This window comes from Rhinopithecus roxellana, chromosome 13, assembly GCF_007565055.1.
Source record: "Rhinopithecus roxellana isolate Shanxi Qingling chromosome 13, ASM756505v1, whole genome shotgun sequence".
NCBI classification, from domain to species: domain Eukaryota; kingdom Metazoa; phylum Chordata; class Mammalia; order Primates; family Cercopithecidae; genus Rhinopithecus; species Rhinopithecus roxellana.
In genome coordinates, this window is record NC_044561.1 from 28,635,513 (window position 1) to 28,662,062 (window position 26,550).

At 49.9% G+C, this 26,550-nt stretch overlaps 2 protein-coding genes across 9 annotated transcripts in view; one reads left to right on the forward strand and one right to left on the reverse strand.

The window, feature by feature from the left end:
- Positions 1-1,151: 1,151 nt before the first annotated feature.
- CDPF1 (cysteine rich DPF motif domain containing 1) lies at positions 1,152-6,970 on the forward strand. Of its 4 annotated transcripts, XM_030915034.1 has the most exons (5): positions 1,152-1,323; positions 2,703-2,815; positions 3,770-3,885; positions 4,964-5,089; positions 5,747-5,879. In XM_030915034.1, coding segments are annotated over exons 2-5 (357 nt in total). In that variant the 5' UTR covers positions 1,152-1,323; the 3' UTR covers positions 5,749-5,879. The 4 variants fall into 4 exon arrangements, with proteins under 4 accessions (XP_030770894.1, XP_030770893.1, XP_010364843.2 ...); XM_030915033.1 differs by lacking the exon at positions 4,964-5,089 and having other exon boundaries at positions 5,747-6,970; XM_010366541.2 differs by lacking the exon at positions 4,964-5,089 and having other exon boundaries at positions 3,770-3,881; positions 5,747-6,970.
- Positions 6,971-7,226: 256 nt separating this feature from the next.
- PPARA (peroxisome proliferator activated receptor alpha) overlaps positions 7,227-26,550 on the reverse strand; it is a 103,069-nt gene continuing 83,745 nt past the window's right edge. For all 5 annotated transcript variants that reach the window (XM_030915028.1, XM_030915029.1, XM_030915031.1 and 2 more), the window contains 2 exons: positions 19,294-19,741; positions 7,227-15,791 (listed from right to left, as the gene is read on the reverse strand). In XM_030915028.1, coding sequence (XP_030770888.1) covers positions 15,544-15,791; positions 19,294-19,741 — 696 coding nt within the window. In that variant the 3' untranslated portion in view covers positions 7,227-15,543. The remainder of the gene's footprint in view (positions 15,792-19,293; positions 19,742-26,550) is intronic.

Consider the following 26,550-nt stretch of genomic DNA (forward strand, 5'->3'; position numbering starts at 1 on the left):
GGCCGCTCTTGCCCAGGTCTAAGAGTGGTTCTGGTTTCCATTACTGCTAAAATGCCTTCTACATTCTTACTTCGCAATTCGCCAAAGGAGCAAGTCCCAGACCCCAGCCTGCTGCAACTTGGCAACATTCCTACAAATGTGGCTTGACAAGCCAAGAATAAATTCTGGTCTCTCAGGAACAGAGACGAAGCAGCCCTCGGCATAGGGAAAGGTCACAGAGGGCCCTGTAACGCAACAGCACGTGAAAGGCTGCGGGCTGCTGGCACAGGCAGACCTCCCGCGTGGAGCAAAACCCTCAAATCTTTGTGGGAAGGAGGGCGGCCACCCTGTCGTCCCCAAAGCACAGGTGAAGGCCCGCTGCGGCTGGGGCAAGAGACTCCAGCTGGGAGGACTGGGGCTCACAGGCAAACCCAGACCGGTTTCAGAGTCCGGGCCCCTGACCCCAGGGAAAGGTGCCTCTCACACACCGGAGGCTCCAGGAGTAGGGCGGTCATTTTGGGTCTAGGGCACGGTGTGTCAGAGGCCACGGGCGGGAACAGAGGCAAGCAGGTGTGCCGGGTGCCTGGGGGCGAGGGGCAGCAGAGAGGCCCGGGAGGCTAAAGGAGAACGCGGCGCAGACCCGAGGGGCGCCGCAGGCCACGCGGGCTTTGGAGGAGTAAGGACAGGTCCTGAGACCCCCGTTTGGCCGACACATCCCCTCCTGCGTACGGGGGCAGACGTCCCGGTGGGATAGACGGGCAGTCTAGCCCGCAGCGCCGGAGAGCGGGTGGAAGACTGGAGGCGCCCTCGCGCCCCTCAGCTATCCCGGGGCCTCGCGCCGGCGACCTCGACCCTGTCGAACCCGGTGGAACACTCAGAAAGAAGCTGAGCGCCTCGCAGCGGCCAGGACAGCAGGCCAGGCCCGCGCGCTCCCGCAGCGCACGGCCAGACGGGACGCCCCTCAGCACGGAGCCCAACCCCGCAGACGGCCTCGAAGCTTAGAGCCAAAAACCAAGCAGTGGATCGCCCTACCAGAAAAGCAACGCGGAGGCGGAAAACCACCTCGAGGTCCTGCCTTCCGCTCCGCGCCTGCGCCTGCGTCTACGACTGCACCGGGGTTGGTCGGGCCGCCGTGGGGCGGGGCCGCGCAGGCGCGTTGGACGCGAAGCCGTGCGACGCTGGCGGCGGTGAGTTCGAGGAGGCGGCCTGGCCGGGGGCGAGCGCGCTGTGGGTCCGCCCTGCGCTTCTTCAGGGCGCCTCCCGCTCGCCGGGACTGAGTTCCGCGCCGGCGTGGCCTGCTGGGTTCCAAGCGCCAGGGGTCGGCTCTGCAGCTCTCAGCTTTGGGTACGGGACCGAGGAGCGGGGTGTGGGACTCACGGAACTGTCCCCCCCGACCTCAGGCAGCGCTGGGGCGAGAGAGGGCATGCGGAGGCTCGCGGGGACCACCAGCAACCCCCGGACCAATTCAGCCGTCCCTGATCACAGGCGCCGCCCCCAGGAGCCTCGGCCGGGGCTTAGGACGCCCCGGTGTGCAGAGGAGAAGCGGGATCAGGTTCACGCACAACCGCGACGGGATCGTAACTTCTGTTTTGTTTTGTTTTGAGACAGAGTCTCGCTCTGTCGCCCGGGTTGGAATGCAGTGGCGCGATCTCGGCTCACCGCAGCCGAGAAGGAGTTTCGCTCTGTAGTCCAGCTGGAGTTCAGTGGCACAATCTCTGCTCACTGTAACTTCCGCCTCCTGGGTTCAAGTGATTCTTCCCCTGCCTCAGCTTCCTAAGTAGCTGGGATTGCAGGCACCCACCACTATGCTCGGTTAATTTTTGTACTTTTAGTAGAGATGGGGTTTCACCATTTTGGCCAGGTTGATCTCGAACTCCTGACCTTAGGTAATCCGCCCGCCTCTGCCTCCCGGAGTGCTGGGATTACAGGCATGAGCAACCGCGCCTGGGCAGATTGTAATTTTTAAAGTCATTGGTAACCCATGCTTCCTGGAGTTGCATCTGGGGTTACCCAGCGGGGAATCCCACGCATTTGATATGCCTTTATACACCACGCCTGAGCGAGGGGAGTTCACAGCCAAGAGCTAGGGGCCAGCTGATAATGTCGTACTTGATTCCATAGTCAAAGAAGGAACTGGGTAATCAGCAAAATCGTAACTTTTGATGAACCCATCAGATGGCAGCCATTTAGCCAGAAATCTAAGGAAAGAGAGGCCTCCAAGACCCAACCATGAACATGAGAAGAGGGTTCCATACAAGCAGATAAGAAAACAGTTTTAATGAAATGCTGTATACCACGTGTGGACTAGTGTGAGGGCATAGAGCAGCTGGGAGCAGGAGAAACAGGAGAGTCTGCACCCACTCTGGCCTCTTCTCCACCAGCGCTCACTGGGGGCTTGTGGTTAAGAATGGGGCAGAGTGGGAGACCAGAAAGCTTTTACTGTGGTGCAGACCTGGAGGAAGAGATGACTGCTCTGGCTGGATACTGGCTGGATCCTTCTCTCTAGTAGTACAAACACCTTAAGCCACTGGAATATGGACAGCAAATCCTGTCACTCTGGGCACCGGTGAAAACCTGTTTCAGCTGGGGATACAGAAAAGGGTACGGTGGGGAGGCAGGAAGCTGTCCTAGGACTATATCATTAGGGTCTTCATAGCTGGGAAAGGGGCAGGATTTCTGAGAAAGCCTGTGACCCAGGGACACCCCATCTCTTGATCTTGCAGATGGCGTCCCATGCAGAGTGCCGGCCTCTGGGAATGTTTGAGTGTGAACTCTGTGCCTTGACAGCTCCGTACAGCTATGTGGGACAGAAGCCCCCCAACACCCAGTCGATGGTGTGAGTCCATGCCTTTTGGGCCAGAGCCAGGGAGGCCTGTGCCCAGTGCTGGTTGGTGGGTGCTGCACCTAGGTCTGACAACTGGCTCGGGTGTGGAGCTTTAGGCCCCAGCCTGGCCAGCCTCTGGATGCTGCTGGTGTAATCTCTGGAGGCCTGGGCAAGGCTTGGGGTCTGACTCTTCCAGAACCTTCCTCCACACCTAGCCCAGAGTCCAACATCTGCTCTAGCTGTGGGGGAGCAGTTCAGCAGCTGGGGGACCTATGGTGGCCTCCCACTTTGGGGCTGCGCCCTTGCCGTAACACTTTCTTAATGGGAGGTGTTTCTCCCTTGCAGACTGGACTAGAGCCAGTGGGTCCAGGGGCTTATCTCTTGACCTCCAGCTTGTCCTTCATCAAATGCCACTTTGTTGGCAAGCCGGCCGGTGTGTTACTCACATGGGATGCAGTGGGGCGGCGGGGAGCATGGCTTTTTCCTTCTGGCTGTGGTCCTTCTGCTGACCAGGAGCCTGAGTGTCATCATGTCACCCTGTGGTCTCATTGTGATGTGTAGCGTGAGGCCAGCTGGCTTCCAGGGACTGTGAGGGTGTGGCTTGGAGTGTAGGGAGGCCTGGGGTATTCAAATGGTGGCCTTGTGCCCCCACCCGGTGAATCAGTCAGGGTCTGGGGACCCATGTTGCAGCAGCCCTGCTTTTGGCTGAGAACAAGGGGTTCTCTCTACCATGGCTGTTACAGAGGTGAGAGCAGGTTCAATTTCAATGCCAGTGTGGCCCCCAATTGCTGATCCTTTCTGTCAGTGCCCTGCAGCACAGGTGGCCTAGTCTCCTGCCCTGATGAGCCCACACAGGTGTACAGGCCCTGCGGAGGTCCGGGCCGCTGCTGCCCGGCCATAGCTCGTGGCTGATTTTTTGACAGCAGAGATTTGGGCTGTTCTGACGCTGGCATCACTCTCCTGCAGCCTCCTGGAGGAAAGCTATGTCATGAAGGATCCCTTCACCTCCCACAAGGACAGATTCCTGGTCCTCGGCTCGCGCTGCAGTTTGTGCAGCAGGCTGGTGTGTGTGGGCCCGGTGGGTAAGCAGTGTGGGCTGGGGCCGCCTGTCCTTGCTGTGGTTATCCTGGAGCTCTCACTGGGTAGGGAGGACTGGGAGGGAGGGACCAGCTGGTTCACCCCATTTTAGATGGGGCCCCCCAACTGATGAAAGGGAGAGGTGAGAGGGCAAGCTAGGGTCAGTTAGAGGGTCTCAGCCTGGTGTAGGAATGGAAATAGGTTCTTGGTGGCTCTGCATCCACCCAGTGGCCCCTCAGGGTTCCTCCCCTTCCCACCAACCGTGCAGACAGTCCTTGTGCTCCCTCTCACCAGGATGGTGACTTACTTTCTAGATGTTCTTGGAGGGATCTCCCAGGAGAAGGGACTGTCCTTTCTTGAGCACTTATTGTGTGCCAGGTCCTGTGCTTGGGACCTGTTTTCCTGCGGAAGCTTCATTCAGTCCTGCCCCTAACTTAGTCAAGTAAAGCAGTATTATATTCCACCCATTTTATAGATGAGGGAACTGAGCTTCAGAGAGGCTGGGTGGGCCAGGTTCACCTGGGTAGCTGAAAACCCAAGGACGGATGGAAGTGGAGCAGTGTGGCTTTTCCAGCGTGACCAGTGTACTCAGAGTGACCCTGGAGTCTGAGAAGTCCCTGAGCATCTGCCACAGGGCGACACACACAAAGGGGAGCTGTATCAACAGCCAGGGGGACGAGATGGGCCAGGGTGGGAGGAACCTCCGCAGTGTGGCATGGGAGTATCGAGGCTTATGGAGGAGCTGGCGGTCCAGGAGAAGCTGGGAAAGGAAGACTGCAGAGGTGTGTGGGCCGGGTGAGGAGGTGGAGGTCTTGAATGCAACACCTTGGCCTTGGGCTGCTCTTCGTGAGCAGCGGGGTGGCAGAGGTGGGGGCCCACGCAGGTACCACGAGTCTGCAGCTTTCTTTGTTAAAACAGGAAGTTGTTCGTGAGCGATCTACATGGCTGAGGGTCTTTTCTAAGAACTGCAGGAGGGCAGCCTTGTGTTTGCGAGCACACTAAGCTTTAAGAACAGGCAGACACCAAAAATAAGAGTGGCCTAAGTAAAGCAGATACTTACTTACTTATTTTCTCCCATATAAGAGTCCAGAACTGGTGGCCTCAGCTGGAAGCGCACCCCTGTTGTCTTCAGCATAGTCTCCATTTGGGTCCCTTGTGGCTGTGGCAGCTCCCACCATTGTATCTGCATCCCAGGCAGCAGGAAGAGATGTGAGAGCACAGTCCATTCCTTCAAAGGGCATGAGCAGGAGGTGGCACACACAGTTGCTGACACCCCTGAGCAGCCTGACTCACATGCCCAGTTACAGAGGGGGCTGGGGAATGTCATCCTTAGCCATGTGCTGTGCACCGTGATGAATCTCGGGAGTTCTAGCGTGTAAGGGAGAGGAGAGAGGACATGGTTGGAAAGTTCTGGCCTCCTGCCCAGACTAGCTGGCTCGTCCATGGCCTCTTTGGTCTGTGGGGCTGTCCTTCCTGTCCCCTGCCGCTCCCAGCACCAGGTGGCCACTGTTCCTGCTGTGATAGCTGGGAGGGGAGGACTCTGGGATTTTCTGGGCATGGCCTGTGCTCCAGCTTTTCATTATTATCACTGCCCCGTGATGGACCAGAGCAGGCCCCAGAGCCTTTCTGTCTCATCCCAGCTGTTCCCACCCCGGGTAGCCCAGGCCTGCATTGCTTTTCTCCTGGACACCCTGCCAGGCCCTCAGGCCTGGCTCTCCCTCTTGCTGGTCTAGCTCTGGCCACCTGCCCACACTGTGCATGCTGGAGCCCCAGCCCAGCCCCCCAAGTGTGGGCTAGACCCTGGGAGGAGCTGCACCGTGTTCCCAGGATACTCACTCAGTCTCCATCCTTGTCCCCTTCTTTCAGGAGTGCAGCTTATTCTACTCCAAGAGATTCTGCCTCCCTTGTGTCCAGGAGAACATCAGTGCTTTTCCTCAGGAAATTCGGCAAGACTTGGAGAAAAGGAAAGCTCCATCAAAGAGGACCCCCAGCCAGCCCGGTTCTCGGACGTGAGTGCAGCCAGGGCTGGGTCATCGGGCAGCACCCTGCACAGAGCTCCTGGGCCAGCCTGCGCCAGGGATGCTGCTGAGCTGGGAGCTGCCATGCCTGGCCTTGTTTCTGGACCACTGGGAGCAGCACTGTAGCCCAGGGGAGCTGGAGTCCAGTTTGGAGCAGCCACAGGCCCAGGGAGCTGTAGCAAGAGGGTAGCCCAAAGGCAGATGCCAGACAAGACACAGCCAGGAACCTGGCCAGGTGTCCCCACATGCCCCTCAGGGCCCAGGCCTGAATGAGTGCTGCTCAGATGTGACTGAGAAGGATGACCTTCAGTGGGGCAGCTCCTAAGAGGCCACGTGCAGGTGCATGTCAGGGGAGATGCCACACTGTATCGGGGCCATGATGCATGGTAGGTGGCTGCAGTGGTCTCTCTGTAAGGAAAATCAGTGGCAGCAGCTGCCTTCTGGAGCCAGTCTGGAAGGTCTAGAGGGGGATAGAATTTTTACTTCATATCCTTATGTGATGCTTGGAAAATGTTTTTAACCTTGACCATGTATTATGGTTATAATTAAAAACCCAAATAACCAGCTCATGTATGGAAAGGAATCTCCCACTGAAACGTTTGGATACCCGACCTTCTCCCTGGGCACTTGACCCGGCAATGGTTGGGGTCTCCTGGGAAGCTGAGTGCTGGCTTACTAGCCTTTCCAGTTCCCTCAGGCTCTGGCTTCAGCTCTGGCCCCTCCATTCTGTCTTCCTCGACCCCAAGTCAGGAATGCCGTGGGCTTCCTGCCCTCACCCCACACCTCAAGACCATCCCGCTGCCTGCCTGTCTGCTTGCCCCCTGCCATCTCAAACTCAGTCCTGGGTGCCTGCGAAGCCTGACCCCATTGCCTGCCAGGGGTTCCTGCAGCACCCCCTCCTCCAGGCTCCCCATCTCCTTGAACCTTCCAGGGTAGCAGCTGGTGGGACATTGATCTGTGAGCTCTGGAATGTCAGCTTAGAGTTCTGAGAGGCAGGAACTGCTCTGTCTTTGGAACTACTCAAGGCTAACTGTCACATGAAGAAATGAATAAAGAGTTTTTACTGACTTGTACACTGATGGATTTTAAGATGCCCATTGCTTTAAAAGTTCCTGTTGTATGTGACGTCAGACAAAAGGATGTCATGTTCTGGAGCCACATGGTACTTGATCCATGCTGTACGCTGAAGGACACAAAAGGGATTCTGCAGGTGGAGAGCCTCCATGAGGGGCGCAGGGCCTGTTCTGGCGGAGGGCGGACCCCACAGCTGAGGACTTGGTTCTTTTAGACCAAACAGTTCATCTCGCAGCATCACTCAAAACTCACCAAAAATTTTAAAAAATAGTTTATTTTTTAAAACCATTAAGGCAAAACTGTACCCTGAAATTAACTCTGTACATTCATCAGTCTTACAGTAGGACATCCCAAACACAGAAGTTCCCATATATTCAGGATATAAATCAATACATGTGGTCAGTTCAGTCTCCTAATAGGAAAATGAAGACCCAAGATTTTTTTAAAAATTAAGGTTATTTTATAGCCATTTTCTAATTGCTTGGAATCAATCAGTTCATGTGACTAGAAAAATTACTTTCACCCTTCTCTGCACACCCTTGATTCCGGAGGTCCTGGATGCCCGCTCCCCCCACCAGGAGAGAGGTATGAAGTTGGAGAGAGGATGCTGGGGCCTGTGTGGCAGTTCCTACTTTGGAACTGCACCTGTTTAGCACAAGTAAGAAGCTGTAAGCCCCAAAATACTGAGAGTATGAGGCACTCACTAACAGAGCACACATGGAGAGACTGGGCCCAGTCCTTGCTCTGGGATCTGCCTCATTGTCGCGTGTGTGTCTGTCAGCCCTCTCCCCTAGGGTTTTAGCCTAATGGCATTATGGATCCCAGAGGGTGTAACCAATATGCACCGAGAAGTTTTGCCAAGGTATTGGAAACAGGGTATGGGGAGACTCACGGGGTCTGTGGTTTCTGCTTTATGCTTTGGGTTGGGCCACCTGGAAGATGCCAGAGAACCGGCACGTGCAAAGAATTTCCATCAGGACATTTCCAATTGCCAAAGTTCTTTGGTAATAACCCATAGGTAAGAGTTCCCTGAACCGCAGACAGCTATTTACTAAACAGGAACAGTGAAGGTTCTTTAGGGAAACACTGTTGTATGAACTCGGTGGCCTCTAACCTGGAGTCTAAGGCCTCGCTGGTGCAAGTGTCTAAAGATAGCCTCTCTTGTGCTCTGTGCACATACAGTGTGGTAATGGGAAGAGATTTCCACATTGAAAGTAAATTCTGCGTGGCTCAAGAGAAATGAAAAACTGTGTGCGTGTGCATACACACGTGTGCGCAGTGTATTTTAGTTGTTTGATTTCCGCTTCCTTTGTGTTTCCAGTAGGGTCAAGAGCCAGGCTTTTAAGAATATGAGTCAACACTGATTTCAGAAGAATCCAAATATTTGTTATTAGATGCATGATTCTGTTAGTAAAATATTTGTATTAGGATATTTTTTAAAAACTCAAATCACAGTATTTAAGATATAGCTATTAACATAGTTCTTTTTACCACACAATGTAGAAAAAATAGTGATATTTAACATGAACACTGTAATCTTACCAAAAAGAGTACTACGTGGTCTTCATCTTTTGTGAGGTACATGAAAAAGGAACTGACTGTGCCTTAAAAAAAGTGAAGTTGCCAAAAGCGAGTGATTTTATTGTGAAACGATCGGCCAGTCACTCCTCTCCAGGGCCTGAAGGCTGACCCTCTCTGACTTGAGGCAGAGCCAAGGCCTGGGGGTCCGGGGAAGGTGCCCGACTATGTCCCCGGCCTGCAGCATGCCCCTGCACCCGGGTCACCACTTTTCCCAGGAGCCAGGGTGCGTGGGCTGGGGGCCTGCTTGTGCGCCAGTTTGCGTGGCACTGTATCCGTTCATTAAATGAATGGATTTTTAATGCTGGATGTGGGCGGAAGAGGGGCAAGAGAAGAGGTGGCAGGTAGACTCCCTTCTTGTCACATTTGACCCAACTAGCAAATTAAAAAAAAAAAAAAAATGACCCCCTCCCCAGGTCTTAGTTTGCTGTCTATGATGTAAAAATCAATTATTTCTTTTTTTTTTTTGCAAATAATCCATCTAATAGCCATGAGACTACTCATGTACTTGAGGTCGTCAGCTGTGTCCATCAAGACATGACATTGAACATGGACACGATCTGGTCTGTTGGTCTGTTTTTGTTGGCAAAGGACTCCAAAAGGATGCAGTTGTATGTGTTTCAGCTGAACCACATTCCATAGCTCCTCTCCCCTCACAAAAGGGGTTCTCTGTGGGGAGAAAAGCAACTGATTATACCTCTCATGTCTCAAACTGAAATTCTGAGAAGCAAATGGTCAGTTGACGGCCCCATTCCAGATCTGCAGGGACGTCCCCAGATGTCCAGAGCTGGCAAAGGTGGAGCAGGCAGCAGCCTTGGGCACCAGCCTCTCTCTTTCAGTTCTAATAAGAAGGCCACACACATGGCTTTTTGTGATAAGCTTCCAGCCCATGCCACTGAAATAACGTTTAAGAACCTGCTGCATTTCACAGAAATAGTGTAACGGAAATCATTATGTAATTAAACAAAGCATGAAGCTTATTATCTTTTTCTTTTTAACAAAACCTTCAATTTCACATTTTAGTGTGTACTGTGGTTTCCAGAGAAATATATGGATCTCCTATATTCTGAGTCAGACCAAATTTATTGCCTTTATTCTTACCCTAGTCTATGGGGTCAAGGACCGTTTTCCTGAATGCTGTCAAAATGGCACCTGAAAATATGTAAATCCCAGCAAAAACCTAGATCTCAGCCGTTGGAACCCAGTCTTAGATCTTTCTAGGCAGAAGGCCTCTCAGAGGAGTACGTGCCCTGGGCAAAGGCCTTGGACTCGGAAGCAGGAAGTTCACGGGATGATTTAATGGCATCGAGTAATCCTTTGGTGAGATGGCCTTGGTTGCCCTCAGCACAGTGGAGGCAGGTTAATCATTTATTTGCCACAACCCTTCCTTGGTCTATAAAGCTGCCTCACAGCTGGGTGGTCCTTACACCCGTTTCTGCTGCAGATATTTGTGGACATTTCACTTCCAGACTGTGACGTCTGAAGGTAGGCTTGAATGACAGCTGCCATCATCCCTGCCATTAGGGAGGTGCACACAGTCCCCTTTGCTCCATGTAAATATTTGATTGGTAAGAAGTTCCAGTACAACTGAACAAGTCAGCTTGGACCGAGTTAAGAGAAGCTGGGCCACTTTTAACATGAGAAGAGCAGATACTTCCCCATGCTTGGCAATGCCAGTGCCGTAAAAATGAGCAGTGTTGAGACAAACCTCCTGTGGTTGAGAGGTTCCCGTGGACACTTTCTAATAATCATGAGCCCTCAGGTGGTGGCATCAGTCTTCATGGGTGACTTCTATGGACAGCATCATTTCCTTGCCTCTCCTGAATCTATACGACTGTTCTGAACATGAAAGAAAGTCTAAAAAGTAATCCCTTAGGACCCCTGCATCAGGCCAACCATGCTAATTGCAGAGGGCGAGGCTGGCAGTCCAGGAAATGGGAGCTGAGGACAAGGCTGCAGGCCCCTGGGTCACCTGTCCTTGCACTCACCAGGTGTAAGTGTCTCTAAACAATAGGGAGGCTGCAGGAGGTGGAGAAAGTGCACCATGCCTGGGGCCCAGCGCTAGCAACACCCAGCAGGCCCTACATCTGGAGGCTGGTGTTTTCATTTTAACATGGAGGCTGATTTGCTGTTAGCCCCTCAGACAGCTGAGGAGACCACAGGAACCTGCTTTGAAAGCTGCCCAGAGCCATGGCATCCATAGGTGGTGAGCTGTGGGCACCTGGCACGTTCTCCTGGTGGCATCTGCATTTTGAAAGGCCACACTGTTGAAGAGGTACTAGCTGTTGAAGGTAGCCAGCTTTTCCCAGGTCCCAGGAAGCCCCCCACCAAAGGCCAGGCTGTCGGTCAAGCCAGTCTTAGCTGGGTGCATTGGGCTTGCTGGGTTGAAACAATGAATCCATTTTAAAACTGGAGTTGAATGGGACATTCCAGAGACAGGTGTGGCCACTGGATCAGGACCAAAAAACCCTCCATTGTGTATACAGCTGGTAAGTATCGAAAGTGCCCAGAGCTACAGTGGTTTGAAAATGGGAGTTCGAGGTGGGAAGCGCTGGGAACCAAACACAGAAAGGCACAGGTGCAAGTTCAGAGGAGACAGACCTTAGGAGGTCACGGTTTCATCAAAGTTTGCTTTGATGCATCTGTTTCCATCCACATCTGGTAGGGTCTCTCTGAGGAAGCGGCTTCCGCATGGCCAGCAGGAAGAGGTGAAGAGGAGAGGGGTTGCTGGGGGCAGTGGGGGCTGTGTGTCACTGCAGGCCAGGACCATCGGCCGCTTCTCCTAAGCCCAGGATGTGCCCAATATCAGTTTCACCAAATTGGGGTAGCACCTTTTGCACGTATCTTCAAGGCTCCCTTTACACAACCGAAGTTCCTACCAGATGTCATACGAGATGCTGCTCCCCTGTGTGCGGGCAGGCTCAGGTGTGCGCACTCAAGGAGTCTCCATCCCACCTGCCCTAACTACAGACGCCGCGGTGTGTGCACCTCAGCTCTAGCACTCCCGCAGGGCCTGCTGAGGTATTTGTTTCGTGGTCCGTTGCGGGGAAGTGGTGGCTAAGTTGTTGACTTTTCATGGTGTAGCAAATCTCTCATTTGTGCCTTGAGCTCTTGCTCAGCTCTGGGAGGCTGCCCTGTCCCTGTCCCTGGAACCTCCAGACAATGAATGCTCCAGGAAGGCTGTTTCCCTTGGGGTCTTAAATGGCCCAGTGTAAGAAATGCATCAGCGCAGCAGAAAGGTACCTTCTCTGCTCTTAAAATGCAAAACAAAACAAAACAAAACACAGCTCTTTAAAACATGGACAGCTCTCCTGGGTATCCTTGAATGCCGAGTTCTGGGTTTCTGCCCCACTTCACATCTGTTATGTTTGTATAGCAAACACACCCATTAGGAAGATGCTTTATACTCTTCTCATTACAGATGGAGGAAAGGTCAAGGGGAAACAGGCAAGCGAGATGGAAAGAAAGGCACCAGCAACCGTCAGCCCATGCTCCCAGTCCCGCTCCTGCTGCTATAACTGGAAGCATCTTGTTTTGACAATTCATCCAAACGGCCTTAGGCCTGTGCAGTTCTCCAGCCTCTGGAAGTGTGGTGGGGACAGAATCCAGCATGTAGGACACCCAGCTGGAAGTGCCAGGAGGTGGGAGAGGAGGGATGAGCCGCCAGGCTCCCCTGGACAGTGGAGAGGGCTGCGTCTGTCTGCTCCCGAGCCACAGCCGGCTGGCACACGAGAGCCACATCTGGGAGGAGCCCCGTGCCATGTGAAGCCTGGTCAGCACAATAGACCAAGGCTGTTTGGTCTCTGAAGACTTTGGCACTTTTTGCTATTAAAAGTTGAGAAAATGAAGAACTGTGTTTAAACAATGACTTGTTGAAGAGTGGGTAAAATTTCAACTTCCTGCATTTGCTGCCAGGGGGAGCGGGTGCCACACATGCGCTTCGACACTCCGGAATCTGTCCTGACATCTCTCTTGTTCTTTTGGCTGATGTCTGTTGAAACCCAGCAAGCAAGAAATGCACTCTGTTAATAGTTCCCATTTGAACTGGGGCACCTATATTTGAGTATTGATGCCCTGAGAAATCTATGATTAGGTGACCCAAAATATTCGAGCATTGAGTGGCAATTAGTGGTTTTGTTATTTAAAGAAATAGGAATGTGTGATTTCCTTCCCTATCAACACAAGAGACCAATGTTGAGTGACTTTCAGCCTGAGGTCACTGGTGTCTCCATTCTGGCTTCATCAGAGATGTCCCTGGAAGTCTTGTTGGGCCTTAAGAAAACCAAATGCTCACCATTGCTGCTGAGTGTCCCGGGAGCTAACTTCGAATGTGTCAGTCAGCTTACTGTTACTGCTGAAAGTCTGAGACGGGGGGCTATTTTGAACAGGTTTTATGAAAATGTAAACAGAACAATGACTTCTCTGAAAAACGTGAGGCTCACTTTCCTGGGCCACATCTCTTTGAATGGCACAGGGCACATCAGAGCGAGCAGCTGCAGGGTCGCGGTGGATAACACAAGTGTGGCATTGGCCTCCAGCCCCTGGGTCTCATCAACACAGGGGCTTCTCATTTTAGGAAATAATATTGAAACGGATGGACCATGCCACTCAAAGGCTAGCTTCTTTCTCAATTACGATGGCCACTTGGCTGGTGGCATATATGGAAACACTTTTATTTGCTTCTGGTTCCTAAGACACTTGTGCAGACTGCCTGCCGCTGCTGCTGCCATTGCTGGCCAACAGGCCCTTTGATTACATTTTTTTTTGCAGGGATTGGAGGGGTAGAATCTAACTCTGTCACCAAGGCTGGAATGCAGTGGTGAGATCACAGCTCACTGCAGCCTCGACCTCCTGGGCTCAAGCAATCCTCCCACCTCAGCCTGCAGAGTAGCTGGGACTATAGGTGTATGCCACCATGATGAACTAATTTTTAAATTTCGTATACAGACAGGGTCTTGCTATGTTGCCTAGGCTGGTCTTGAACTCCTGGGCTCAAGGGATCCTCCCACCTCGGCCTCCCAAAGTGCTGGGATTGCATGTGTGAGCCACTGCGCCTGGCCTGATTGCAAAAACCAAAACAGGACTAAATTTGTAATTTTTAAAAAAGGATGTGCTGCTCCTAACTTTCACATTTTTCTAGAGGAAGTTTCACACTGTATCCTTTCCACTCTTGCATTTCCATATTGCTGGTCATGGGACCTTTATCAATCCTAATCATTCTCAAAATAATAATGACCTCAGAAGAGCCAAATTTTCTAACCATGGGGGGAGAGGCATCGACGATACCTCCAGGTGCACGGCGACTCCCTGGAGGCAATGGGCCTGGCATTTCCAGTCCAGATCTGAAAATTCTCGACGGGACACTTTATCTAGCAGGTAGACAGAGAGAAAAAGTGTTTCCAGGTCCATGTATTCTTGACAAACTGCCATAATCAACGCTGCCTTCGCAGTTGGACTGAGGTTGATAAGTTGGTTTTGATGGCTAAAACAAATATTTTAGATGTTGAAAAAACTACCTGACATACAAAGGAGACTTAACCTAAACCGTTGTAAAAAATAACTAACTCTTATGAAATCTGCCATTTGAAGTAAAACTGCCATTTGAAGGAGACCCCACCCCCCTCTCCATCCCCAGGGTGACCAGCTCCCACCCAGCCCAGGCTTTCAGGTCACATGTGCCTCTTCTCCGCTCCAGAGAGCATCTACTCTCACCAAGAGTTAAAACAATAAAGCATCATCTATTTAAAAGCAACATAACAAAAGATATGGGAGCTGCCAAATGGGGCCTGGAGGAACATTGACAAGTAAGGTGTCAGTCTTTCCATGAGAACGTCACCATTCCCACAGACAGCCGGACTGGGTGGGTTCAGATCGACTGGATGGAGCCGAGTGGAGCAGGAAGCTGGTGGGCTTCGGGAGCTTGTCTCATCCCGCTTACCACGGGCGCTAGCTTATGACAGTCCAGAGCCGGGGTCTTCAGACTCCGTTTTCTGGGCTCTTCTACACAAACCTGGAAATGGGCCTTTCCACATATTAGTTACAACCACGAAAACAGTGAACCAAAAACAAAACAACAGCTGCATTTTGATAGCTTATCCAACAGTTTTTTTTTTTTTTTTTTTTTTTTTTAAGACAGAGTCTCATTCTGTCACCAGGCTGGAGCACAGTGGTGCGATCTTAGCTCACTGCAACCTCCAACTCCCTGGTTCAAGCGATTCTCCTGCGTCAGCCTCCCGAGTAGCTGGGATTACAGGCACGTGCCACCATGCCTGGCTAATTTTTGTATTTTTAGTAGAGACAAGGTTTCACCATGCTGGTCAGGATGGTCTCGATCTCCTGACCTCGTGATCCACCTGCCTTGGCCTCCCAAAGTGCTGGGATTACCAGCATGAGCCACTGTGCCTGCCCCGACAGTTTTTTAAAATTCTCCATCCTATGATTAAAAAGCAGCATGTTGTCTTTTTTTAGATTCAGGAAACAGAAGTAAAGTCTTTGAAATAAATATTTTGCTGCTTTTTACATACTTTGCCTTTGGATACATCTAGACTTATAGGATTATAAACATTGTTAAAAAGTGCTGATTAGTTTTCAGAATTATAATGGAGCACAATAGTCAAAAGCAGGGTGTATGGGAAGACAGACCATGAATTTGGAGGTTACCAGTTAATTAAATGGCAAATCACGAATGTGATCTAAAGCAATGTGCATTGATTAACATCGGGTGAGTTAAAATCAGCCCATTGAGCATCACTCTCCTTAATCTTCCCAGTCCTGAGATTAGCCACCTACCCCCAGCATTTGAGTTCTACACTCTCAGAAGTACTGGTTAAAACAAAGACGTGGAATAATATGCCGGTTACCTACAGCTCAGACTGTCCAAGCTCTAAGGTTAAAGTGGTGGATATTTGTGCAAAATTGTGCCGCTCCCCTGTCTCCTTTGTAGTGCTGTCAGCTTCAGAACTCCTGGAAAAGGTGTGGCTGGTCTGAAGGAACTCAGTACATGTCCCTGTATATCTCCTGCAGCAGTGGGTGCAACGCAGCATCCGACTCCGTCTTCTTGATGATCTGCACCAGCTGCGCATGTTCCGTGACCAGTTGCCGGAGGTCTGCCATTTTTTGAAGCAGTTTTGGGAAGAGAAAGATATCATCCGGGTGGTTGCTCTGCAGGTGGAGTCTGAGCACATGCACAATACCCTCCTGCATTTTTTCAATGTGTCCTACGTTTAGAAGGCCAGGGCGATCTAGTCTCGAAAGAAGAGAGAGAGGTTTGAGTGTGGTAATCACCTAAGAACTGCTTATCAGTTTCAGGAACCAAACATGCCTATTTTATGTGGCCTTTCTTAGAAAAAAAACTGAGCTGCCTTTGGATGTTGTCAACTTGACTGGAAGATAAACATGGGTTTTTCCAAAGTCAATAGGTGAAGTAGGGACAGACAGGACCAGTAGTCTTTCCTAAATATTCACACTACGAGGCGGCAATAACGCCCTAAGTACACCTTATGGTATGGCCCTTTCACTTGTGATTTACCTGACGACCACCTGTCAGGGAGGAAAATTAGAGCTATTAGGAGGAACAGTACATTCTGGAGATAACCACCACCAGTTTTGCATAATATGGGAAATGAAGCTCTTGAGTCGAAACTAGATATTCAGCTTCAAGTGTTCCACCATATTTAAGGAGTGTGATTGTGTTAGAACTAGGTTTTGCAGGCCGGGCACGGTGGCTCACGCCTATAATACCAGATACTCGGGAGGCTGAGGTTGGAGAATGGCTTGAACCTGGGAGACGGAGGTTGCATTGAGCCAAGATCACGCCACTGCACTCTAGCCTGGGTGACAGAGCAAGACTCTGTCTTAAAAAAAATAAATAAAAAATAAAAAAGAACTAGGTTTTGTGGTGTATATAGCTCTGTTACGGAGCCTTCTAATATGAGTCAGGTGAAAAGAAAGTAGAGTGGGAAATGAAGGGGGGATGGGATGGAGGTGCGTACTGGCTGGAAAGGACGCTCAGGAGACCCTGGAGTGGGAAATGAAGCAGGGACGGGATTGGGGGTGCGTACTGGCTGGAAAGGACGCTCAGGAGACCCCGGAGTGGGGAGGAAGATGGGGCAGGTCTGAGACTTGGTGCAGGAAGAGCCAGCATTCACACCAGATGACTTGCCTGGGGTAGCTGGCACTAGACTTCCTGGGACAGTCTCACAGCATAAGACCTGATTCTTGGTCCAGAAAATACTGCCCTGAGCCATATTCAGCAGGCGGTGCTCCCTTACAGACCCAGCCATTGCTATGATTCTTAACAGTGTTGCTAGTGATGAGGATTTTAAAATCTTCATTGTTTTTGGTTGTAAATATAATTATTAAGTTTTTATTTTTTTTATTTTTATTTACTTATTTTTGAGACGGAGTCTGGCTCTGTCGCTCAGGCTGGAGTGCGGTGGCCGGATCTCAGCTCACTGCAAGCTCCGCCTCCTGGGTTTATGCCATTCTCCTGCCTCCGCCTCCCAAGTAGCTGGGACTACAGGCGCCCGCCTCGTCGCCTGGCTAGTTTTTTTTTTTTTTGTATTCTTTAGTAGAGACGGGGTTTCACCGTGTTAGCCAGGGTGGTCTCGATCTCCTGACCTTGTGATCCGCCCGTCTCGGCCTCCCTAAGTGCTGGGATTACAGGCTTGAGCCACCGTGCCCGGCCTATTAAGTTTTTATTTATAAAGTTCTTGTTTTTGTGTTGTTTTAGTGAAGGGGTCTTGCTATGTTGCCTAGGCTGGACTGGAACTCCTAGGCTCAAGCAATCCTCCTGCCGGGGCCTCCAGAGTGGCTGGGGCTATAACTATTAAGTCTCTAAAGAGAGGAATTATTGCCGGGTGCGGTGGCTCACGCCTGTAATCCCAGCACTTTGGGAGGCCAAGGTGGGTGGGTCACCCTGAGTCAGGAGTTTGAGACCAGCCTGGCCAATATGGTGAAACCCCATCTTTACTAAAAATACAAAAATTAGCCAGGTGTGGTGGCATGTTCCTGTAATCTCAGCTACTCAGGAGGCTGAGGCAGGCGAATCACTTGAACCCGGGAGGCAGAAGTTGCAGTGACCTGAGATCGTGCCACTGCACTCCAGGGTGACCAAGACTCTGTCTCAAAAAAAAAAGAGGAATTTTTTGAAAATTAGAAAGAAATCCCCCCTCATAATTTTAATCCCACCATAATAGGCTTAACAGCTATCTCACTGGACATTTTCTATATACCTAGGATTGATATAGGATTATAATTTCCTTTATAAAACTGTGATCATGCTACATATAAATAGTTCTGCAATTGCATATTGCCCACAATGCTACATCCTGACCATACTAAAGGACAAATTATGCGTGACTGCTTTGCCCTTGTACACTTTACGCCAGAGCGCAAGGACTTCTTTCATCTGACTTGTGCCCAGCCAGACGGTAACAGGCATGGCTGGTAGGGCTGAGTCAGCTCCATGCTGACAGTGAGTCAATCCCCGGGGTGCAGTATGGCTGCAGGCAGTGTGGGAGACCCCATCCGTCTCCACCAAGCCTGGGTAAGGTCAGCTGAGTTTACAGTAGATGGATGACCTTCCTAGACCTGAGACGGGGCTATTTAAAGGAACGTGACACCGAGCCAAAAATGGGGGGGCTGCAGAGCCAGCTTCCACACAGAGGACCAGATTGGCCTTCCCTGGGATCTGCTTCCTCAGGCAAAGCAACACTTGCAGTCACTGCCACTTGGCTACTGACTGATATTATACTTTGCATTAGGAAATATACTTTTCATCAACATAACCGATTGTGACAGCAACTATATTGACATCTGTATTGAACTTCATACAATATTGTCTATAATATGAATACAACATCATTATATAATACATATAGGAATATAATATACAAATTATATCTGCTTAGAATATTAGACATAATTATAATATAAATGAAATGTGTGTGTGTGTATATATATATATATATATATACGCATATAATTTTTTTTTCCTGAGACAGGGTCTTCCTCCGTCGCCCAGGCTGGAGTGCAGTGGCACGACCTCAGCTCACTGCAACCCTTGTCTCCTGAGCTCAAGTAATCCTCCCACCTCAGCCTCCCAGGTAGCTGGGACTACAGGTACATGCCACCATACAAGACCAATTTTTTGTACTTTTTTTTGTAGAGACAGGGTCTTGCCATGTTGCCCAGGCTGGTCTCAAACTCCTGGGCTCAAGCGATCCACCCACCTTGACCTCCCAAAGTGCTGAGATTACAGGCCCATGTCCGACCTCTTTTTCTCTCTATATATATATTTGTGCAAAATATATAATTTTTTTTTTTAAAAGACATAGGGTCTTGTTCTGTTGCCCAGGCTAGAGTGCAGGGATGCATTCATAACTCATTGCAACCTTGAACTCCTGGGCTCAAGAGATCCTTTTGCCTCAGTCTACTGAGTAGCTGGGACTAAAGGTGTGCACCATCACACCTGGCTAATATTATAATTAAAATGTCATACATTTACATAATATTAAATATGTCTTTATAGATAATAACAATATATACTATAATATTGTACAATATTGATATAATTCCCACTGAATTCTACTCAGCAGTGACTGGAGGTCAGCCTTCTTCCCACCCTGGGAGCATCCCCTCCACTGGAACAGCTCAAGCTGGTACTGCATTTCCCATTGTCAAAATTTTCAAGACAGGAGCCTGTCAGTGACATGACACCGGCAGATTAAATCAACCACTCACCTCCACAGCAAATGATAGCAGCCACGAAAAGGGAGATATCGCTGTCATCCAGTTCCAGTGCATTGAACTTCATGGCAAAATCAAACTTGGGTTCCATGATATCACAAAACGGTTTCCTTAGGCTTTTTAGGAATTCACGAGTTATAAAGCCATTTCCATATGCTACCAGCATCCCGTCTTTGTTCATCACAGAAGACAGCATGGCAAATATGGCCTCGTAAACTCCGTATTTTAGCAGTGTCACTTGATCGTTCAGGTCCAAGTTTGCGAAGCCTGGGATGGCCTTGGCGAATTCCGTGAGCTCCGTGACGGTCTCCACCGATGTGCACTGGCAGCAGTGAAAGATGCGGACCTCCGCCTCCTTGTTCTGGATGCCATTGGCCACCAGCTTGGCCACCAGCGTCTTCTCAGCCATACACAGTGTCTCCATATCGTGTATGACAAAAGGCTACAAAGAAGGACACCAAGGTAAGTCAGGTGATGCGGGATGCGCCACGCTCCCAGCCATCAGTTCACTAACGAGCACTCCTGCGTCCACATCACCAAGCTCGGTGCCTCGGAGGACTCAAGACACCCGCAGAACACAGTCCTCACTCAACTTCAAAATCGGTTGGGGAAGATAAGACATTAATAGAGAACGAACAGTATAGATCAGTAAAATAATCATCATCATCGCCTGACATTGCGTGGATTTCATTGCTAAGAAACTGAAGCACTGGCCTGGGTATGGTGGCTCACGCCTGTAATCCCAGCACTTTGGGAGGCTGAGGTGGGTGGATCACCTGAGGTCAAGAGTTTGAGACCAGCCTGGCCAACATGGTGAAACCCCGTCTCTACTAAAAATACAGAAAAATGTGGCCAGGCGCGGTGGCTCACGCCTATAATCCTAGCACTTTGGGAGGCCGAGGCGGGAAGATCATGAGGTCAGGAGATGGAGACCATCCTGCCTAACATGGTGAAACCCCATCTCTACTAAAAATACAAAAAATTAGCCGAGTGTGGTGGCGGGTGCTGTAGTTCCAGCTACTTGGGAGGCTGAGGTAGAAGAATGGCGTGAAACCAGGAGGCGGAGCTTGCAGTGAGCCGAGGTGGTGCCACTGCACTCCAGCCTGGGTGACAGAGCAAGACTCCATCTCAAAAACAAAACAAAACAAAATTAGCCAGGCATGGGGTGTGCCTGTAACCCCAGCTACTGGGGAGGCTGAGGCAGGAGAATCTCTTGAACCTGGGAGGCGGAGCTTGCAGTGAGCCGAGATCGTGCCACTGCACTCCAGTCTGGGTGACAGAGCAAGACTCCGTCTCAAAAAAAAAAAAGAAACAAGAAACTGAAGTACTGATTTTGTCCACAAAACTAACAAGGATATTAGCAAAGCACCTTTAATATTCTTAAAGATTCTCTGAACTCCTAACGACTACTGCAAGGGCTTAATTACGATAATTCTTTTTTTTTTTTTTTTTTTTTTGAGACAGAGTCTTGCTTTGTCGCCCAGGCTGGAGTGCAGTGGCTGGATCTCAGCTCACTGCAAGCTCCGCCTCCCGGGTTCACGCCATTCTCCTGCCTCAGCCTCCCGAGTAGCTGGGACTACAGGCGCCCGCCACCTCGCCCGGCTAGTTTTTTGTATTTTTTTTTTTAGTAGAGACAGGGTTTCACCGTGTTAGCCAGGATGGTCTCGATCTCCTGACCTCGTGATCTGCCCGTCTCGGCCTCCCAAAGTGCTGGGATTACAGGCTTGAGCCACCGCGCCCGGCCACACCTTTAATATTCTTAAAGATTCTCTGAACTCCTAACGACTACTGCAAGAGGCTTCCTTACGATAATTCTTAATTTTACCAGTATATGCGCTTTAGGGGCGAACACCATTATTTCACGCTGCTCAGTGAATAAATTTGGCATGTAAATACATAAAACTCATAAAGTTGGTGTCTATGTAGAAATCAGCAAACAAGCGTTGTTAAACTCTTTAGGGATAAAGTGGAAAAGCCTCAGAATGCCCTTGTTTCTCTCGGTGCAGGAGACTGAAACCTTCACTCAGTGCTCCACGTTCTGGAGCAAGTGCCAAGTCCCCACAGCCGTGCCTGGTGTGATCCCATGCCCTCTGCATCTAAACCCAGTGGCCTGCCATTTCCTGAAGATCTCATGGCGGAAGAGGTGGCTGGGTGATATTATTTGAAGCCAACATGCTCAGAAGGGATGACGTGTGGGAGGGCGGGGGAGAATGAGCACAAACACTGCTGTTGGCTGAAATTTACGTCTGTGGGCAGAGCAGGAAAGTGACAGCATCTGAGGGATCTCTGTTTATAATGTGGTCCATGGCTTATGCAGACAAGGTCAATAATGCAGTGGTTTTAATTAATGCAATAATACGGTGTTATTTCTTTTCTTTTCTTTTCTTTTTTTTTGAGATGGAGTTTTGCTCTTGTTGCCCAGGCTGGAGTGCAATGACACAATCTCGGCTCACTGTGACCTCGGCCTCCCGGGTTCAAGCGATTCTCCTGCCTCAGCCTCCTGAGTAGCTGGGATTACAGGCATGCGCCACCACGCCCAGTTAATTTTGTATTTTTAGTAGAGACAGGGTTACACCATGTTGGTCAGGCTGGTGTCGAACTCCTGACCTCAGGTAATCTGCCCACCTCAGCCTCCCAAAGTGCTGGGATTACAGGGGTGAGCCACTGCGCCCGGCCTAAGGCGTTATTTCTAATCGCTGCTGGAACAGTGGAGCCCAGAGTGCAGAAGCATCCCAGGGATTTAAAGAATGCCCCCTGCCAGTGGGCAAAACACAACCACTGACAATGCTTCTGACCCACAGCCTGAAGTGTTTCCTGTTTCTGGGCTCACAGCACAAAACTGTCTTCAGGGCACCGGTGGAGGTGCCGATAACCATCACACAGATTGTATGGAACGTTTCAACAGAACCAGGACTTGCAACATAATGCTGGATAGAAAACCCTGATTCTGCATCTGAGGAAAGGGGATATTTTAAAAATTACTCACAAATGAGTGAAAACATTCTGAATACAATATTCAGAGCCAAGTTTCTAAATAATCTCAAGTCCGATTAACGAAGACTGAAAATGATCTCTCTCTAAAGACCTTAAAAACAGTTCAGACGACCATTGTTTGGTAAAGTTTGGAGATAATTCTGCTTCACAGAAAGTTGAAGCTCAGATTTGAGGAATTAACATTTCTAGGAGGGGCTAATTTTTTTATTTTTTTATTTTTTTGAGACGGAGTCTTGCTCTGTCATATCGCCCAGGCTGGAATGCAGTGGTGCAATCCCGGCTCATTGCATCTTCTGCCTCTGCCTCCTGGGTTCAAGTGATTCTCCTGCCTCAGCCTCCCGAGTAGCTGGGATTACAAGCACAGACCACCACGTCCAGCTAATTTTTTGTATTTTAGTAGAGACGGGGTTTCACCGTGTTACCCAGGCTGGTCTTGAACTCCTGAGCTCAGGCAATCTGTCCGCTTCAGCCTCCCAAAGTGTTGGGATGACAGGTGTGAGTCACCGCACCCTGTGGGACCCCTTGTTCAAAGATGATTATGAATTTCAAGAAGGCAACAGCGGAGCGTGAACACCCAAGCCTGGGCCTTTCTAGGCTTGGGGCGTCATGAAACAGCTTGCACGCCCCTGAGGCCTGCCCGGACTAGTTTTATGGGGGATGTACTCTCATAAATGAGGACTTATGTGGTAACAAATATCTCATTTCATTTTTATAAAATTATCACTTGGGCTTTAGAAAGTGGGCCTCATTTAACAGGGAAAACTGGAGATCACTGAATTCAAAATGAGTGCTACCATGAAGAAACCAGTGTTGATTAAAGCTAAAGAGAAATGGTGTTGTAAAACACATTTGCAAATTCGCTAAACTTCATTGACAAGCATTCTTAGTAAGATCATTTTACAAAAAATCTATGCAGCAGCTTATAACTTTGGAATATGCCTTTTATACTCAAGTTTGACTATGAATATATCTGACATGACAGGCAGTCATTTCAAGTAAATGAAATAAAGCACATTATAAAGATTTTAAACAGCGTGAGGCAGGAAGCTGCCTAGATTTTCCCCAATCACTCCATGCCGAGAGCAGAACGCCCCGCTTGCTGCCACGCTGGTCCCTGCACACACTCGTGTGGCCTGTGATGCTCAATGATATCTCTCATGAGAATTCATCTCTGTTAGCAGCTGTCATCTTTTAGCAAAAAATTAAATGTGGACCAGGCGCAGTAGCTCAGGCCTGCAATTCCAGCACTTTGGGAGGCCGAGGTAGGTGGATCACCTGAGGTCAGGAGTTCGAGACCAGCCTGGCCAACATGGCAAAACCCCGTCTCTACTAAAAATACAAAAATTAGCCAGGCGTGGTGGCGGGCACCTGTAATCCCAGCTACTTGGGAGGCTGAGGCGGGAGAATTGCTTGAACCCAGGAGGGGGAGGTTGTAGTGAGCCGAGATCATGCCACTGCACTCCAGCCTGGGTGACAGAGTGAGACTCAGTCTCAAAAAAAAAAATTAAACGTGAATCACTAGTAGAGCTGCTTTGGATGACATGATTTAATAAGCTCTCTCGGTTATGTTTTACTATACATTTGTTGAAGTGGCACAAAATATGAAGCACATTTTTTAATCTAAAGACAACTTAAGCAGTAGGTATAATACTGGACTGTCACACGGCAGGCAACACCCCAAGACATGGTATAAGGTCACAGCTGTTGAAAGGAGCAGTCCTATTTATAACACGGCACCCTGGAGGTCACTCTTTTTTTTTTTTTTTGAGACGGAGTCTTGCTCTGTCGCCCAGGCTGGAGTGCAGTGGCCGGATCTCAGCTCACTGCAAGCTCCGCCTCCCGGGTTTACGCCATTCTCCTGCCTCAGCCTCCAGAGTAGCTGGGACTACAGGCGCCCGCCACCTCGCCCGGCTAGTTTTTTGCATTTTTAGTAGAGATGGGGTTTCACCGTGTTAGCCAGGATGGTCTCGATCTCCTGACCTCGTGATCCGCCTGTCTCGGCCTCCCAAAGTGCTGGGATTACAGGCTTGAGCCACCGTGCCCGGCCTGGAGGTCACCCTTATTCCCGAGCTTCTGAAATGTTAAGAATAATGTTGGAATTCCTCTTTCGAAACTGGTCTTAAAAACATGCTCAGCTGCATGTCACAAATTAGCTTCCTTGCTTAACTTTTCTTTCTTTTTTCTTTTTCTTTTTTTTTTTTTTGAGACAGGGTCTTGCTCTGTCACCCAGGCTGGAGTAGTGGCGCAATCACAGTCCACTGCAGTCTTGACCTCATCCTCCTGCCTCAGCCTCCTGAATAGCTGGAACCACAGGCGCACACCACCATGCCCAGCTGACTTTTCATAGAGGAGGTCTCGCTATGTTGCCCAAGCGGGTCTTTCTTGTTTTTTCAAACAAGACATTTTACTCTGTTTAATCCCAACTTGCCTGCCAGACTAGCTACAATGGACTCATGGTTTGCCTAAAATTCACTTATATTCTCAGAGGGTAAAATCTTCCATAACTGAAGCTATTCAAAGACTCTAAAGATAATCCCCAACAATTGGGAGTAATAGGAGAATCTTTGAAATAAACACATGATACACCCAATTCCTGCTTTCTTCATTTGAACTGAATGTCAGTTCTGATACGTTTGTTAGAGGAAAAAGTAGCAGTACACTGTTATTATCACCGTATACTTTGAATTTCTAAAGTCCACATATTCAGTGCTAAGAATTGTTTGCTTGTTTAACTGAACACCTCACTCATTTTTTGGAAGGTGCAGTTTGCTTCTTAAGCCCAAAGCAGCTTCTTAAGCCCAAAACAGTAAGAGTGTGTGTGTGAGAGCAAGCGTGTGCACATGTGTGTATGTGTATGGGCATATGTGTACACATGTGAGTGTGGGTATGCGTGCGAGCAGTGTATATACATGTGTACACGTGTGCATGTGTGTGGGTACATGTGTGCATGATGTGAGGGTACATATGTGTGCATATGCATGCATGTGAGCATGTCTATGTACATATGTGCAGTAAGTGCGTGTCTGTATACGTGTGTGAATGCATGGGTTTGTAGTGTGTGTGTGGATGCATGTGTATGAGCATGTATGTGTGTGTACACAGGTGTGGGTACATGTGTGAGTGTGCATGTATCCATGGGTGGGTGCATGTGTGTGTGCATGTGCATGTGTGGGGGTGGAGGTGCATCTGTGTACACATGTGGGGTGCATGTGTATGTGTGAGTGCGTGTGTACATGTGCATGCATGGATGTGTGAGTGTGGGTGCATGTGTGTGAGCATGCATGCGGGTGCACATGTGTATGTTTGTGTACCCATGTGCACATGGGTGTGTGTGTGTGTGCATTTGTGCATGAGCATGCTGCATGTTGGGGGCTGAACTCTCGGCTGCAGGGGAATGAGGAAATAGACATCACACGGAGGGCACTGACTCTGCCCAAGCCCCTCAGTCTCATTTTCTGTTGCTTCCTCCAAAGTCTTCTGACGACATTCTCAACCCCTGACAGATCAGCATCTTACCTTTTTAGACGCCGTTGAAAAGCACCCATTTTTATTGCCTCCCTCGGCCCCCTGGCTCTGCTTCCATCCCTGTCACCCTCAAATCAAGGGGCAGTGAGTTCCTCAGAGGCGCTCTGCCCCATCACCAAGGGCCCTGACCATTTTCTGGCCCACGGTTCTGAAATCTCAGGGGCTCAAACAGTCCCAGTGTCCAGATGGATATAGACATTCTCCATCCACCCCTCACTCCTCCCCTCAGCTAAACCCACCTCTCCTCAATCAATGGCATCTACGTTCTGCTCCATGCAGCGGCCTCCCCCTGCCCTCACAGCCTCCTCCGTGCACCCTGGCCAGTTCCAGCCCCAACCCAAGCCTCCTGGCCGATTCTAGGTCCCCCACAACTCCCCTACCGGCTTCAGGCCCCCCAGCATTCTAGCCCATTCCAGCTCAGTCATGGGGCTTTGTGTCATCTGATCTGAAGACCATGAGCTGCTCTTGACAGAAGAAAGGCATTGGCCACCGCAAAGAGAAATTCAGTTCCCCTCTTCTAGCAAACCAGAGGGCTGCTTTAAAATTAAAGTCTAGGCTGGGCATGGTGGCTCATGCCTGTAATCCCAGCACTTTGGGAGGCCGAGGTGGGTGGATCACCTGAGGTCAGGAGTTCGAGACCAGCCTCAACATGAAGAAATTCCGTCTCTACTAAAAACACAAAATTAGCTGGGCATGGTGGTGCATGCCTGTGGTCCCAGCTACTTGGGAGGC